At 36.4% G+C, this 13,627-nt stretch overlaps 1 protein-coding gene across 1 annotated transcript in view; it reads left to right on the forward strand.

Moving 5' to 3' along the window:
- The window catches only part of Rbm25 (RNA binding motif protein 25), a 42,104-nt gene that overhangs the window by 18,283 nt on the left and 10,194 nt on the right, over window positions 1–13,627 (forward strand). The window contains exons 7-14 of the mRNA XM_013349009.2: window positions 810–995; window positions 2,101–2,154; window positions 2,355–2,438; window positions 5,741–6,021; window positions 9,195–9,417; window positions 9,533–9,622; window positions 11,920–11,993; window positions 12,903–13,053. Coding sequence (XP_013204463.1) covers window positions 810–995; window positions 2,101–2,154; window positions 2,355–2,438; window positions 5,741–6,021; window positions 9,195–9,417; window positions 9,533–9,622; window positions 11,920–11,993; window positions 12,903–13,053 — 1,143 coding nt within the window. The remainder of the gene's footprint in view (window positions 1–809; window positions 996–2,100; window positions 2,155–2,354; window positions 2,439–5,740; window positions 6,022–9,194; window positions 9,418–9,532; window positions 9,623–11,919; window positions 11,994–12,902; window positions 13,054–13,627) is intronic.

Consider the following 13,627-nt stretch of genomic DNA (forward strand, 5'->3'; position numbering starts at 1 on the left):
CTGGAACTAGCTCTTGTAGACCAGGCTGGTCTCGAACTCACAGAGATCCGCCTGCCTCTGCCTCCCGAGTGCTGGGATTAAAGGTGTACGCCACCACCGCCCGGCGAGACTTTTTTTTTGTATAGCCCTAGCTGTCCTGGAACTTGATTCTTGAAGTTGGATATGCACTTGCCTCTGCCTCCTGGTTGCTGAGATTAAAGATATACTTCATCATTCCTGGCTAGGTTTTGATTCATTATTAATGATATTGCATGTGTGACTTAGGAGAAAGAAGTGTATATGGTGTATAGAACATGTGGAGACATGGTTTCACTCTGTAGCTTTGGTTGTTCTGGACCTGTATACAGATAAGTCTGACTTTGAACTCACAGAGATCACTGGCCTCTTCATTCTGGGTACTGTGATTAAAGGGGTGAACCTTCATTCCTAGCTAGGTATATGTATTTACTACACCATGTAAACTGTAGAATCCAGGCTGCTGAGGTAGCTGATTAGGTAAAGGGACTTTACTGCTAGACTTGACCATCCAATTTTGATTTCTGAGATCTTGAACCAACATTCAAGTTATCCTCTTGACTTCCACATGTATGCCATAGGACACACACATATATACACATAGGATTTTTTTAAAAGATTTAATAATATATAAAAGCATATGTGGGGAAAGAAGCCATCATTTTCAGCATATAACCTTTTTAGTGTTTACATTTTGTAGATATAGCTATTGAATATTTTTCTTTGTTTAGCCTATTCATATTCTTTGCAATGATTTTTTTCCATTCTCCCCAAATTTGTCTTGGTTTTTTAAGAATGCAAGACCAGAAACTGTTACTAATGATGATGAAGAAGCCTTAGATGAAGAAACAAAGAGAAGAGACCAGATGATTAAAGGGGCAATTGAAGTTTTAATACGTGAATACTCCAGTGAGCTGAATGCACCCTCACAGGAGTCTGACTCTCACCCCAGGAAGAAGAAGAAGGAAAAGAAGGAGGACGTATGTGTTCTGACAACACAGTCATTTCTAATATTTATTTTTCTGAAAAATTACGGTGTTTCTTCAGAAACTCTGGGGTTGTTTGTATCATGAAAAATGCTATAACTGTATATATTGATTATTTAGGGATAGGGAACGGTTCTATTTTGGGTTTCAGTAGGTTTTTTTTGGGGACTTTTAAGTTTTATTTTTTGCTAGATACACTTATTTAATATTTCATTTGATCATAAATGGGGGTCTACTTAGTATGTCTATTGGGAAAGAGTTTGTAGAGTTTGTTAGGTATTAGGTAAAATAGAACTTCCTCTATTGATGTGGAAGGAGAAAAACAATGGATAAGTGAGAACAAGTTAAAGAAATACTGTTCTTTGGTAAGAATTATAGGCAGATCTTTTTATGTGGTAGACAAATTTTCTTTTGTGCATTCAAATACATATCAAGTGGCAAATATTAATATTAAGTATGGTTGTTTTCTACAGCTTAGAGATATCGGAACAGTCTTGCTCCCCCCCCCCCCTTTTTTTTCTTTCCTAGTATTGTGAGATAATGTTTCTCTGTGTTAGATCTCTGGCTGTCTTGGAACTCATTTTTTTAAAATTATTATTTCTTTATTACATGTGTAATCTTCTTCCTACTATGTGCCTGCATGCCAGGAAAGGGCATCAGATCCCATTACAGATGGCTGTGAGCCTCCATGTGGTTGCTGGGAATTGAACTCAGGAGTTCTGGAAGAGCAACAGTGCTCTTAAACTCTGAGTCCTCTCTCCATGCTGGCTTTCGAACTCACAAAGATCAGCCAGCCTGCTTCTGCCTTCCGAGCTTTGGGATTACAGGCGTATACTACCACCACTTGGCCAGTCCAGTTCTTCTTAAGACATTTTTCTCCCTGCCCTCGTCAGAGGAGGTTTTAAAGATAAGGAAATAATTTTTACTAATAATTTGAAATCAAAATATCACAAGTAATGGTTCCAGTGTAAGTATGTAGTAAGTTGAATTACAGCATGATGTTTTTAATAAATAAAAAATTATAAACATAAATAAATAAAAATATTCTAATAATAAAAACATAATGTTTTTAAAAAAATCTTTGTGGGTTTCTCTGCAGATTTTCCGTAGATTTCCAGTGGCCCCATTGATCCCTTACCCACTCATCACCAAGGTTCGTTTAAAACGTACATTTTGATTTTATGTGTGTGCTACTAATTGCCAGATTTGTGCTTTTTACTATTTTTTTTATCGTATTACATTAAATTTTACTGTCAAGCTGGTGTTTTTTAGTCCATTTTGTAATACTTGTACAAAATACTGAATCATTTTATATTAATGTATATTCATTCCTTTCTGTTTCCTTATTTTTAGGAGGATATAAATGCTATAGAAATGGAAGAAGACAAAAGAGACTTGATATCCCGAGAGATCAGCAAATTCAGAGACACACATAAGGTAGTATTCTTATATTTTCACTTGATACCAATCTAGACTTTTTACAGAATCCAAAGCAAACAGACAAGAAAATCAACTTTACATTATTAGAGTATAATTTATTGCCTTGTAAGGCTTAGTTATTACTGAGGTAGAAACAAAAGAAGACAAGCACCACATTTAAAAGTGGTCATTACTTAATTTTTTCCAGTCACTGACTACTCAACAGTCATCTCACTTTAAAAGAACAAGTTAATTCATAGATTTCAACATAGACGTCAAGGTCAGATTTAACTATATTCAGGGGGCAGCAGGATACCATACATACAATTTAGTTTATTTTTGTGGGCAGTTCTTTAATCTTAGGAAAACTTCTTTTTAAAGAGCTGAGATTAAAATTTAAGGTTTTATATTTGTGTAGATTTAAGTTTGAGTGGGGGAGATTTTAAAAAGTAGGTCAGTGATTACCAGACTTACCAAATTATAGATGCATGGAAGAACTGTAAATTCCCATAAAGCTAATCTATTCATTGACCCCCCACCATTATGATAGAGATCATATGGTGACTAATGCAAGATGAAACTCTCAGCTTGGAAAGTAACAAGGAATAGGATGTAAGTATGAGCTTCTGTTTTTATTATATTTATGGATGCCCCCTCAGAAAAATATGCAAAGGGGTAACTGGCTTGGAAATTGGTATTTGTGTACAGTAAATCCCACTCACGAGTTTTGCCTATTTAAAGCTTCTCTCAATGACAGTACCTCTGTGAATGTTGGCTGGTATTGAAGGTGGTGCTTTTGGATGGTGAAATGCAAAATGCATGAGATGTATTTTGATTGAAGTAATGAGATCTTACTGGTTCTGACTAGATTGAGAGATACATAACATAACTCAGTGGTGTTAAGTGTTCATTTTCTCTATATTGAGTCTTAATGGTTTCAGAATCCCAAGTTGATAATTAATGCTAATGATTAAATGCTGCTGAACACTTAATGTCCAGTTGCCCAACCATAGCTCACAACGGTGCTTTTTTCTGGAAGTAAATGTGTCTAAAAGCACAACTGTAACTCCCACAACTTGAGAGTTACAATGGTGGTTTGTGCATTGTCATTGCAGAATACTTCTATATATGTTCAGTATTCCAATTCAAGGCCGAGTAAGCTTAAAAATGGTATACAGTTGTGTGTGTGGTTTACCCCTTCTATTTTTATTTGTTTATTTTAAACCTTCTCATGTTATTGGTAAATTATGAGGAAATCAACTTTGTAAAAATTTTTAATTGAGAAGATATTACTTCAGCATTTTAAGGGTCTGTCAGGCATTTCACTGCCTTAATACTGTTTTACTGAGGGGAATGTTCCTAAAGATCAAAAGAGAAAAAATCAAATTGCTTCTCTTTGGGTGGTGTGGTTAAGGGGATATTTGAATTCTTAGTAAAAAATGAGCTCAGTGAACCTTTGCATGTTTTGGTATGAGTTTATTAAATAACCACAGAATGTCAGGGTATCAGCGTGGCAGGGGGCGTCCATTTACAGCACGGATGAGTCTGAAGAGAGAATAAGGTAAGATTTTTGATTTTTTTTTTCTTTTTCTTTTTTAACCTCTTTCCTTTTCTCTTCATTACTTAATTTTTAAGGAATCATTTCATTTCTTTCTTGAATATTTCTTAACATACATGCATATATGCTATAAATCTGCTTGTGTGCATACACATATTGAATATATAAATAACTTTAGAATGCATTTGTTATGGACTTGATTTTCTCACTTTTGCTTACATAGAGCAATTAGGACTTTAAAGTGAGTTGTGAAAGATTTTTTTTTACATCAGAGATAAGGTAGCATAGTAAAAAACAGGAGTGAAAAAATTGAGGACTTTTACAAAAGAAATTAAAAATCTGTAAGTATATATTTTCTCCAAAATAAGTTTCTTAAATGTATGATACTGAGGTAAGTCTTATGTAGTCTAGATTCATTTTAAAATACAAATTTTGAATTACATTAGGAATCTTCAGAAATTAGAAATTGCCCCTGTAGTACTTTTCAGTTTCTGACCTCTCTCTCTCCATGTCTCCTATCTTCCCTTTCTAATTTCAATGTATTCAGTATTGGCTCTGCCTGTACGCTAACTTAGTTCAGCAGCTGAATATATTGATGCCTCATACACTAGCTTTTCTCTCATAATCCTCTATCAGTTCTTTTGTCCGTGAGCAAGACAAAAAGTACCTGACAGGTAAGACTGCTTTTTAAAGTTTTAAATGCTTTACATGACTGAGAAAAAGAAAAATGCAGATTTTATTGTTGCAGTTTAAATTTCGTTTCTGTGCAATTAAACGTAGAATTCAGGAATAAATGTGTTTTGTTTTCATTTTGTTTTACTTGATTGGGGTTTTTGTTGTGTTTTCTTTTTTCCCCTTAGTTTGTATAGAAATCTTGTGGTACACTGGTAATCTTTCAGGGATACACACTTGGTCTGACTGTTATTTGGTTTATTTGTGAACCATGTACTTGCTCTTCCTCCCAGAAACATAGCTTGTAGGCAAGGTTAATCCAGTGTTGGCGGTCCATGTCCTAGCACAACATCTGTAAGTTAACATAAGATCCTTGCAAGGGTGGATTTGTCATTGTAAATATATTTTTTATTGTCTTATAGGAATAATGGTGGGCATAACTGTACTGCTTTTAACTTTTAAATTAAAATGTTGCAATTATGTACACATTGCTTGAAGTGAGTGGTTTTCAAAGTTTCTGTATTTGGTGGACCATCCTTTTTGTAATGGTGGGAATACATATTTCCATGGTAAAGAAAAAATTTCTGACTGAATTCAGCTTCTGCTTCTTGTGGAGGGTGGGAAGCCTAGAGTGCAGAAGATTGCTGTATAGTGAGTTGAATGTTTTCCACCTCTACTTAAAAACCTTCAGCAAGTAATCTTCAAGTAGTGAGCCATCTAGGGTTCTAAATACTATCACTGTTCCACTGACTTAGAGATATTCATAATAAGCAGAATTAAACTTTAGCCAATTGTCTTTTTAGGAATTACTAGAAACCACATTCTTCATGGTTATTTTAGAAATTGTGTAGTTAGTGATCAGCCGCTCAAGTTTCCCCAACCCAAGATTGGAGATTTTTGGTTTGTGTAGAGCATATGATTTTGCACAAAATCTGGCATTCTGATTGTTTTAATTTGTCAAATAAAGCCACAAGTATTTAAAGCCTTGGTGGTTTGATGCTTTTCTTACCAGTATTGGGCATTGCGCCGGGGAAATTATAAATACTGGAGCCACAAAACTAACTCTAAAAGTACTTTTATTGGTTTCTAGAAACTGGAAGAAGAGAAAGGCAAAAAAGAAAAAGAAAGACAGGAAATTGAGAAAGAACGGAGAGAAAGAGAGAGGGAACGTGAAAGGGAACGAGAAAGGCGAGAACGGGAACGAGAAAGGGAAAGAGAACGTGAACGAGAAAAGGAAAAAGAACGGGAGCGGGAACGAGAACGGGATAGGGACCGTGACCGCACAAAAGAGAGAGACCGAGATCGAGAGAGAGATCGGGACCGTGATCGAGAAAGGAGCTCAGATCGAAATAAGGATCGGAGTCGATCAAGGTAGGAAGACTATATATACAATTGATTGTTTATATATAATTGATTTTTTTGATAATGTAAATGAATTAAAAGATTGCCATTGATACCATTTTCATTTAATTTTTTCATATCCTGCCTATTTGTATACAAAATAATATTATTGACAGGTGAAAGTAACAGTATTTTTTCTGTTTTTTGGAGGGGTGGGAGAAAGTTTTCTCAGTGTACCTCTGGTGGTGTGGAATTTAACGTGGAACACAAAAGAGCTTCTCCTGTTTCTGTCTCCTGAGTGCAGGGATTAATGGTGTGCACCATCATAGAGTCGTACATTATTTTTGTGTTTTGTCTGCATGTATATACATGTATCATGTATGTGCACGAAGGGGTTGTTAGATCACCTGAAACTATAGTTGTGAGCCACCATATTGGTTGGTCCTGGCTCCTTTTTTTTTTTTCTTCCCGAGCCAGGGTTTCTCTGTAGCTTTGGATCCTGTCCTGGCACTCTGTAGACCAGGCTGGCCTCGAACTCACAGAGATCCGCCTGCCTCTGCCTCCCGAGTGCTGGGATTAAAGGCGTGCGCCACCACCATGCGGCTTGGTCCTGGCTCTTAAGGACGTGCAACAAGTGCTCTTAGCTGTTATGATACCTCGCCAGTCCTATATTTTGTTTTTGAGGTGAGCTCTTTGTGCATCAGGTAGCCTGGAATTTCCTATGTAACCTAGGGTGATTGTGAATTCATCCTTTGCTAAGCTTTGTATGTGCTGGAGGCCTTATGGACTTGTCCCATCATGCGAGATAGGATGTTTGGGCACAGGGCAAGCACTCTCCTGCTGAGCTACATTCCCAGCAACAGCAACAGTTTTCTTCTCTGTAGTTACTCTTTCTCTCGGGCCAGTTTTTAAAAACCTGTTACTTAATACTTGTTACCTAAGTATTAAGAAAGAAATAGTTCCATTATATCTTTGAGTTGGTAGACTGTTTTTCTATTAACATTCAGAAGTCAATTCTACCAGTATTGTTTTTAGAAGCAGGTGTGTGTTTCTTTGTCCCTATGTCCATTTATCCATCTGATTTAGTAATTTCACCCTTTAAGGTGGTCTTTTAAAACTTTTGGTAATTTATAATTTTTAGAGCAAGATAAAAAAAGAACAGTGATTGAGAAGATAGGAAAACTCAGGTTTTTCAATCATTGTTGAAATACATGTTACTTGTGGCAATGTAGCTTAAAGCCTACTTAGATACCATGACCAAAAGTAAATTTTCAAAGAGTTTATTTAGGATTTCTGTTGCTATGAAGAGACACCACGACCACAGCATTTCTTATAAAGTAGAACATTTCATTGGGGCTGGCTTACTGTTTTAGAGGTTTAGTCTATTACCATTATGGTGGGATATAGTGGTGTGCAGGCAGGCGAAGTGATGGAGAAGGAGCTGAGATTTCTATCTCTGGTCCCCAGGCAACAGGAAGTGAATTGTAGGTGGTTGGGGGTTGTAGTTTGAACATAGAAAAGCCCACCCCTACAGTGACACTTTCTCTAACAAGGTCACACCTCCTAATAATGCCACTATCTAGATGCATAGTATATTTTATATTTTCTCTTTCTCTCTTGTCGTTACAGCCCTCCCTTAATGAGAATTTGGCATTCTCTGAAATTACACAATTTCTTTTTAAAAATTATTTTTCAAAATCATACCTGGTGGTGCACATCTTTCATTCCAGCACTTTTAGAGGCCAGCCTGGTAGCAAGTCTTAGACAGTTAAGACTGTAGTCAAAAAAAAAATATATACACACACACACACACACACACACACACACATACAAGGGCTGCTGCGATGGCTCAGGGGTTAACAGTTAACAGCACTATCTTGTCATCCAGCAATCCTGAAATCTAGTGCTGGCTTCTGGCCTGCCAGGCATACATGCAGGCAGAACACTATACATAATAAATACATCTTTAAAAAGACATGCACAAATAACAATGTCCATTAGTAACATAATTGTCTCAAATACACACACGTGTATTTATTTATCTCTGGGTATTGTGATGTATTTTGCAGTGTGACTTTTTTTTAAGGTTTAGTTTTAGTTGTGTATGTTTGTTTATCAGTATGCATGCAAATGTGGTATACTACAACTAGAGAGGTGAATCCCTGGAGCTGAAATTATAGGCACTTGATACATACAGCATGCCAAAATTTTCTTTCTATGTGTTTGCCAGCATCATATTCCTTGATTGCTAGTAATGTAGTATTAACAACAAAAATTTCTGACTGTCTCACGTTTCTCAGGGTGGTCTCTTTCTATGTAGGTAAAGATAGCCTTAAACTTTTTCCATATTCCCTCCCAAATACTGTAATAACAGGCATACTTTGCCTGACTCTAGATTGGCTTTTTAATACGTTTACTAGCTTTTCATACTTCGTTTTTTCTTCTTCATGTTTTCATTCCCTTATTGTGGGGGGGGGGGTCACGACGACAACATTTCTCTGTGCTCTGGCTGTCCTGGAACTCACTTTCTAGACCTACCTGGCCTCTAACTCACAGACATCCCCTCATCTCCCACCCAGCCTCTGTCTCCCAAATGATGGCATTAAAGGTGTACACCACCAATTGGACATCCCTTTTTTAATTTTAAAGGCTGATACCTATTATGTAGCTCTGCCTGTCCTGTAACTCAATGTAGACAACTGAGATGTCTTTAAGCTAAAAGAGGTCAGCTGGCCTCTTCCTCCCAGACATTAGGTTTAATAGTGTTTACCACCATGCGTGACAGTGCTCTATTTTTTTGTGTATAATTATGTATCCCAGCATATAATTAGCCAGAATTAATACCTCTTTTTTTTTCATGTAATCTTATGTTTATTTTATGTAAGCTTAAGTTTATTTTCTGACATGTGAGTAAATTACTAGGACTGACTTGAATGCAATTTAGAATTAGTAGTTAGAATTAGAATCTGTGTTTTTGTTTAATTCCAACATTGGGATTAAAATGCTGGACCTTGTTCATTTTAGACAGTTACTTCACCTGAATTTGTACCTTTCAGTATAGAGACATTTACAGTTCTCTAAAATTAATTTTAAAGTCTGACTTGATTATATATATTGATTTGTAATGTATATTACAGCTTCCCTTGGTTCCTAAAGAAAGAGAATAGAGCAATAAAAAAATATTTAATGTTTTATTTCCAAAGAGAAAAAAGCAGAGATCGTGAAAGGGAACGGGAGAGGGAACGAGAGAGAGAGCGAGAACGGGAGCGAGAAAGAGAACGAGAGCGAGAGAGAGAAAGAGAAAGAGAACGGGAACGTGAAAGAGAGAAAGACAAGAAGAGAGACAGGGAAGAGGATGAAGAAGACGCATATGAACGAAGAAAACTTGAACGCAAATTGCGAGAGAAAGAGGCTGCTTATCAAGAGGTAACCTGAGGAAATGCCTTTCCTTGTGAAGTGTGTTACACTCACATAGGCTGGTGGCCATGTTTTATAGAGTCCTGTGTGAAATTTTAAAGTTTTGAAACTTTTTTTCTATTAGCGCCTTAAGAATTGGGAAATCAGAGAACGAAAGAAAACCAGAGAATATGAAAAAGAGGCGGAAAGAGAAGAAGAAAGAAGAAGAGAAATGGTGAGGTTTTAGGTGTAAAAAGGTGTTTTGTCAAGTTAAAAATATTTGAATTTAACACAGAAAATATTATATATATGACAGCTTCTCAGTTAATAATTTTTGTTTCGGCTTTTTAATATGGTTATCACTGTAGCTTTGGATGCCCTGGAATTAATGATGTAGATCAGGTTGGCCTTGACTCGACTCATACAGATCACCTGGATTTCTCATTTCAAACAGCTTTGAGATAGACTCAGTACACATCTCCTCCTACTTTTCAAAAATTTTGCTGCCCACTAATGATATGTAGTATAATATCAATCTGCTATAGTGGGTTATAGAAACTTAGAATTAATTTGATGTCGTTTGGTTAAGATTTTAAAAACTTGCTGAGATGACAAGATTCCTCATCTTGGAGAATTGGCTCCAACTACCACCCTAAAGTTTAGACTGCAAATACCTCTTGGTTGAGAGAAAACTGTCACCCACAATTTGTACCTTGACATCCATATCTGTGTTATGGCATCCACAGGCACATACACAAAAACTTACTGCCATAAATTTTTTCTTTTAAATAGTTCTGCAAAATTGTTGAATTAGTTAGTGTAGATGTCTGGTTTGTTTGGAGGGAACAGGTTTATATTGTTTTTTAATGATTTATTTATTATTTCACTGGTGTTTTTTCTGCATGTATGTATTCTGAGGGTATCATCCTCTAGAACTGGATATGAACTAGAAATGTGAGCTACCATGTGGGTGTTGACAAGTGAAGAGCTCTTCAGTGGGTGCTCTTCAGTGATAAGCCAGCTCTAGTTCCTCTTGGCACTCTTTTAAGCAGAAGTATATTTAGCATTTATCAAGTAGTTTTCTTGCTACTATAGTCTCTTTATATGGTCATAAATTTAGTTTTGTTGTATTTACACTGATAATTGTTAAGCATGAACAATTTGTTGAGAGTAGTGATAAAAAGTTGCTTCAATAGTATATTCTATGTGTTGTGTTATGCAGGGTATGGTGGCACACACCTTTAGTTCCTGTACTTAAGAGGCAGAGGCAGGTAGATCTCTGAGTAAGAGGCCAGCCTGGTCTACAGAGCTTGTTTCAGGACAGCCAGGGCTACACAAACCCTATCTATGATAGAAAAAAAAAAAGATAAGAGATGGGATTAGTTGGAAAAACAGACAATATTGTGCTTGCTGTGAACAAATCTGAAACCTTTAGAGAAATATTTTCTTTACAAAAAACATTGTTAAAAAGAAAAAAAAGACATTGTTTCTGAAATTGCTGTTAAGTATTTTTTTATTTTTAAGTAACAGATATATTCAGTACAAGTGAACGTTTCCCTGAGTAGTAAATTTCATTGTGTTTCTGTGTGCTTCTATGTCGCCTGTCCTACATAGCTGTACTTTGAATATTTGAAGATACATAAGATTACTGTTATTGTCAACATACCTCTCCTTATCATATCCCAGCCTAGTGCCTTGGGCTGGACCATACAGAAGTGTTTGTTCATAATTTTGAAACAAGTGTAGAGAAAATTTGAGATATGAAAGAGTTTTATTCCCAGTATTTTGGAAGTACTACAGAAGAAGGCTCATTGTGCCTCAGGGAGTAGTTACTAAGGAATAGATAGATGATTCCTATGGATGTCTGTTACAGGACTTTACATCATGATTGCTGAAAGGTATTAAATTGTTAAGTCAGAAACTATTATCGGCTTTACATAGAGATGTGAAATCTATCTTTACAATGTGGACATTATTTAAATCTAAATCTTTTTTTTTTTTTTTTTGGTTTTTCGAGACAGGGTTTCTCTGTGGTTTTGGAGCCTGTCCTGGAACTAGCTCTTGTAGACCAGGCTGGTCTCGAACTCACAGAGATCCACCCGCCTCTGCCTCCCGAGTGCTGGGATTAAAGGCGTGCGCCACCACCGCCCGGCTTAAATCTAAATCTTGAATTTTACTTAAATCACTTGTAGTTTTATCTACCCTATGGAATATTAAGATACTTTTGCCTGCCAATATCATTTAATAATATTATATTGTATTGCTTTTTAATGTTTTCAGGTTTCATTGGGAGTGTATTTAAAAATTATATTTACAGGTTATTTGTTTAGCATATTATGTATGTGGACTTTTTCGCATCTCAGATATATCCTAAAGCTGACTTACTTAAAATTTTAATTTGATACCCATTTCTATGTGAATAAATGAGAAGTATTAAAATTTTAAGTAATATAGATGTTGAGGAAAAATATTTTCCTAAAGGAAGGAAGGATTCTAACTCTTAACCATACTTTGTCCTTTATTTTTACAAAGGCTAAAGAGGCTAAACGACTAAAAGAATTTTTAGAAGACTATGATGATGATAGAGATGATCCGAAGTACTATAGGTAAGCAAGTATAAACTTATGTGCTGTTTGTGAGTACGAGGCTAGCAGGTGTGTTTAGGTTTAGAATCAATAATCCCATGTGTCTTTAGAGAGAAGCCTATGATAGAGGGTCGTTTGAAAAAACTGTTTAAATTGTTTGGAAATTTGTCTTCTGTGTTTCAAAAGTTTCCCATCTGCTCCCCACCTACCATCTCTATATTGGTACATTACTGTGAAGTTATGAATTGAACCACTTTGTATTTACTGGATGTGTGCAGTCTGTTTTTTAATTTATAACTTCCTGCCTTGTCCTACAGATTGGGATTAAAATCATGTGTGTCATATCCACTCATTTTGGTCGAACAGAAAACTTCTCATGTTAAGCGTTCACTCAGTTGTCTGAGTTACACTGTCATCCCCAAAAGTTCTTATATTATCTTCATACCTTACTTGAAAAAATGCAATTTAAGTGTTGGGGATTCACTGTGGAATAGGTACAGCAAAACTGTCTTCCAGCCTGGTGGTGTGGGGCACACACCTTTATTCCCAGCACTCCAGAGGCAGTTTGTTCAAGGCCAGTCTGATCTATATAATGAATTCCAGGACAGGCTCCGGAGCTACAGAGCTGCCCTGTCCGGATTAACAAAATAAAAACAAAACACAAAAACTTGTCTTCCCCTGGAACATTACCTATTGGCTTTTAGGCACATTAGAATGATTTTTCAGAAGAAAATGACAACTCGGTGCTTACGTGTTGGTTAGGGTTAGGACTATATTACACATTAATGTAGAGAGTACACTGTCTTGGGAGTTCTTTGTAGAACACTTGAGTCTTAGCATTCAGTTATGTGGTTTCTAATATTGAGAAAGGCACTGTTAAACATTTTGTGTTTAGGCAATGATATTAAATGAGTCCTTTTAACTTTTTAGGGGGAGTGCTCTTCAGAAACGGTTGCGTGATAGGGAAAAAGAAATGGAAGCTGATGAACGAGATAGGAAGAGAGAGAAGGAAGAGCTTGAGGAAATCAGGCAGCGCTTACTGGCAGAAGGACATCCGGATCCAGATGCAGAGCTCCAGAGGGTGAGATTACAACACTTGAAATTGTTTGGTTTTAAATCACTAGAAATTTTAAAGTCAGCTATGTTATATTTTTGTTTGTAGATAAAGGGAGTATACAATATGATCTTGGAGCTTAATGGTGCTGTTATTTAGTAGGTTAGGAGTACTTCTGTTACTTTTAGTGCAAAAGTCGTCAAGCTGAGCTGAATTTACACCTTTCTATATTTGTGTATGTTGGGGGACACTTCAGGGGTGATGTACATTTGGGAGCCAGAAGCCAGTCTTGGGTATTATTCCAGAGAAGCGATCTTCCTTGGTTTATTTGAGACAGAGTTTCTCATTGTTACGCTAGCAGACTGTCTACCCCTTTCCAGTATTGTCATTACAAGCACATGGGCTTGGTTTGGGTGTTGTTGGTACTAGAAGTCAAACTCCCATCCTCATGCTTTCAGAGCAATCACTAATCCAACGGAGATATTTCCCGGGACTTGAATTCACAAATCTTTGTAAAATGTCAACACATCAGTTAAGTCTCCCATTACTGGCGACTATTTCTTAATAAAATTTGGATAGAAAGTTGTCCATACAATTTTTT

Source organism: Microtus ochrogaster, chromosome 1 (assembly GCF_000317375.1).
Source record: "Microtus ochrogaster isolate Prairie Vole_2 chromosome 1, MicOch1.0, whole genome shotgun sequence".
NCBI lineage: Eukaryota > Metazoa > Chordata > Mammalia > Rodentia > Cricetidae > Microtus > Microtus ochrogaster.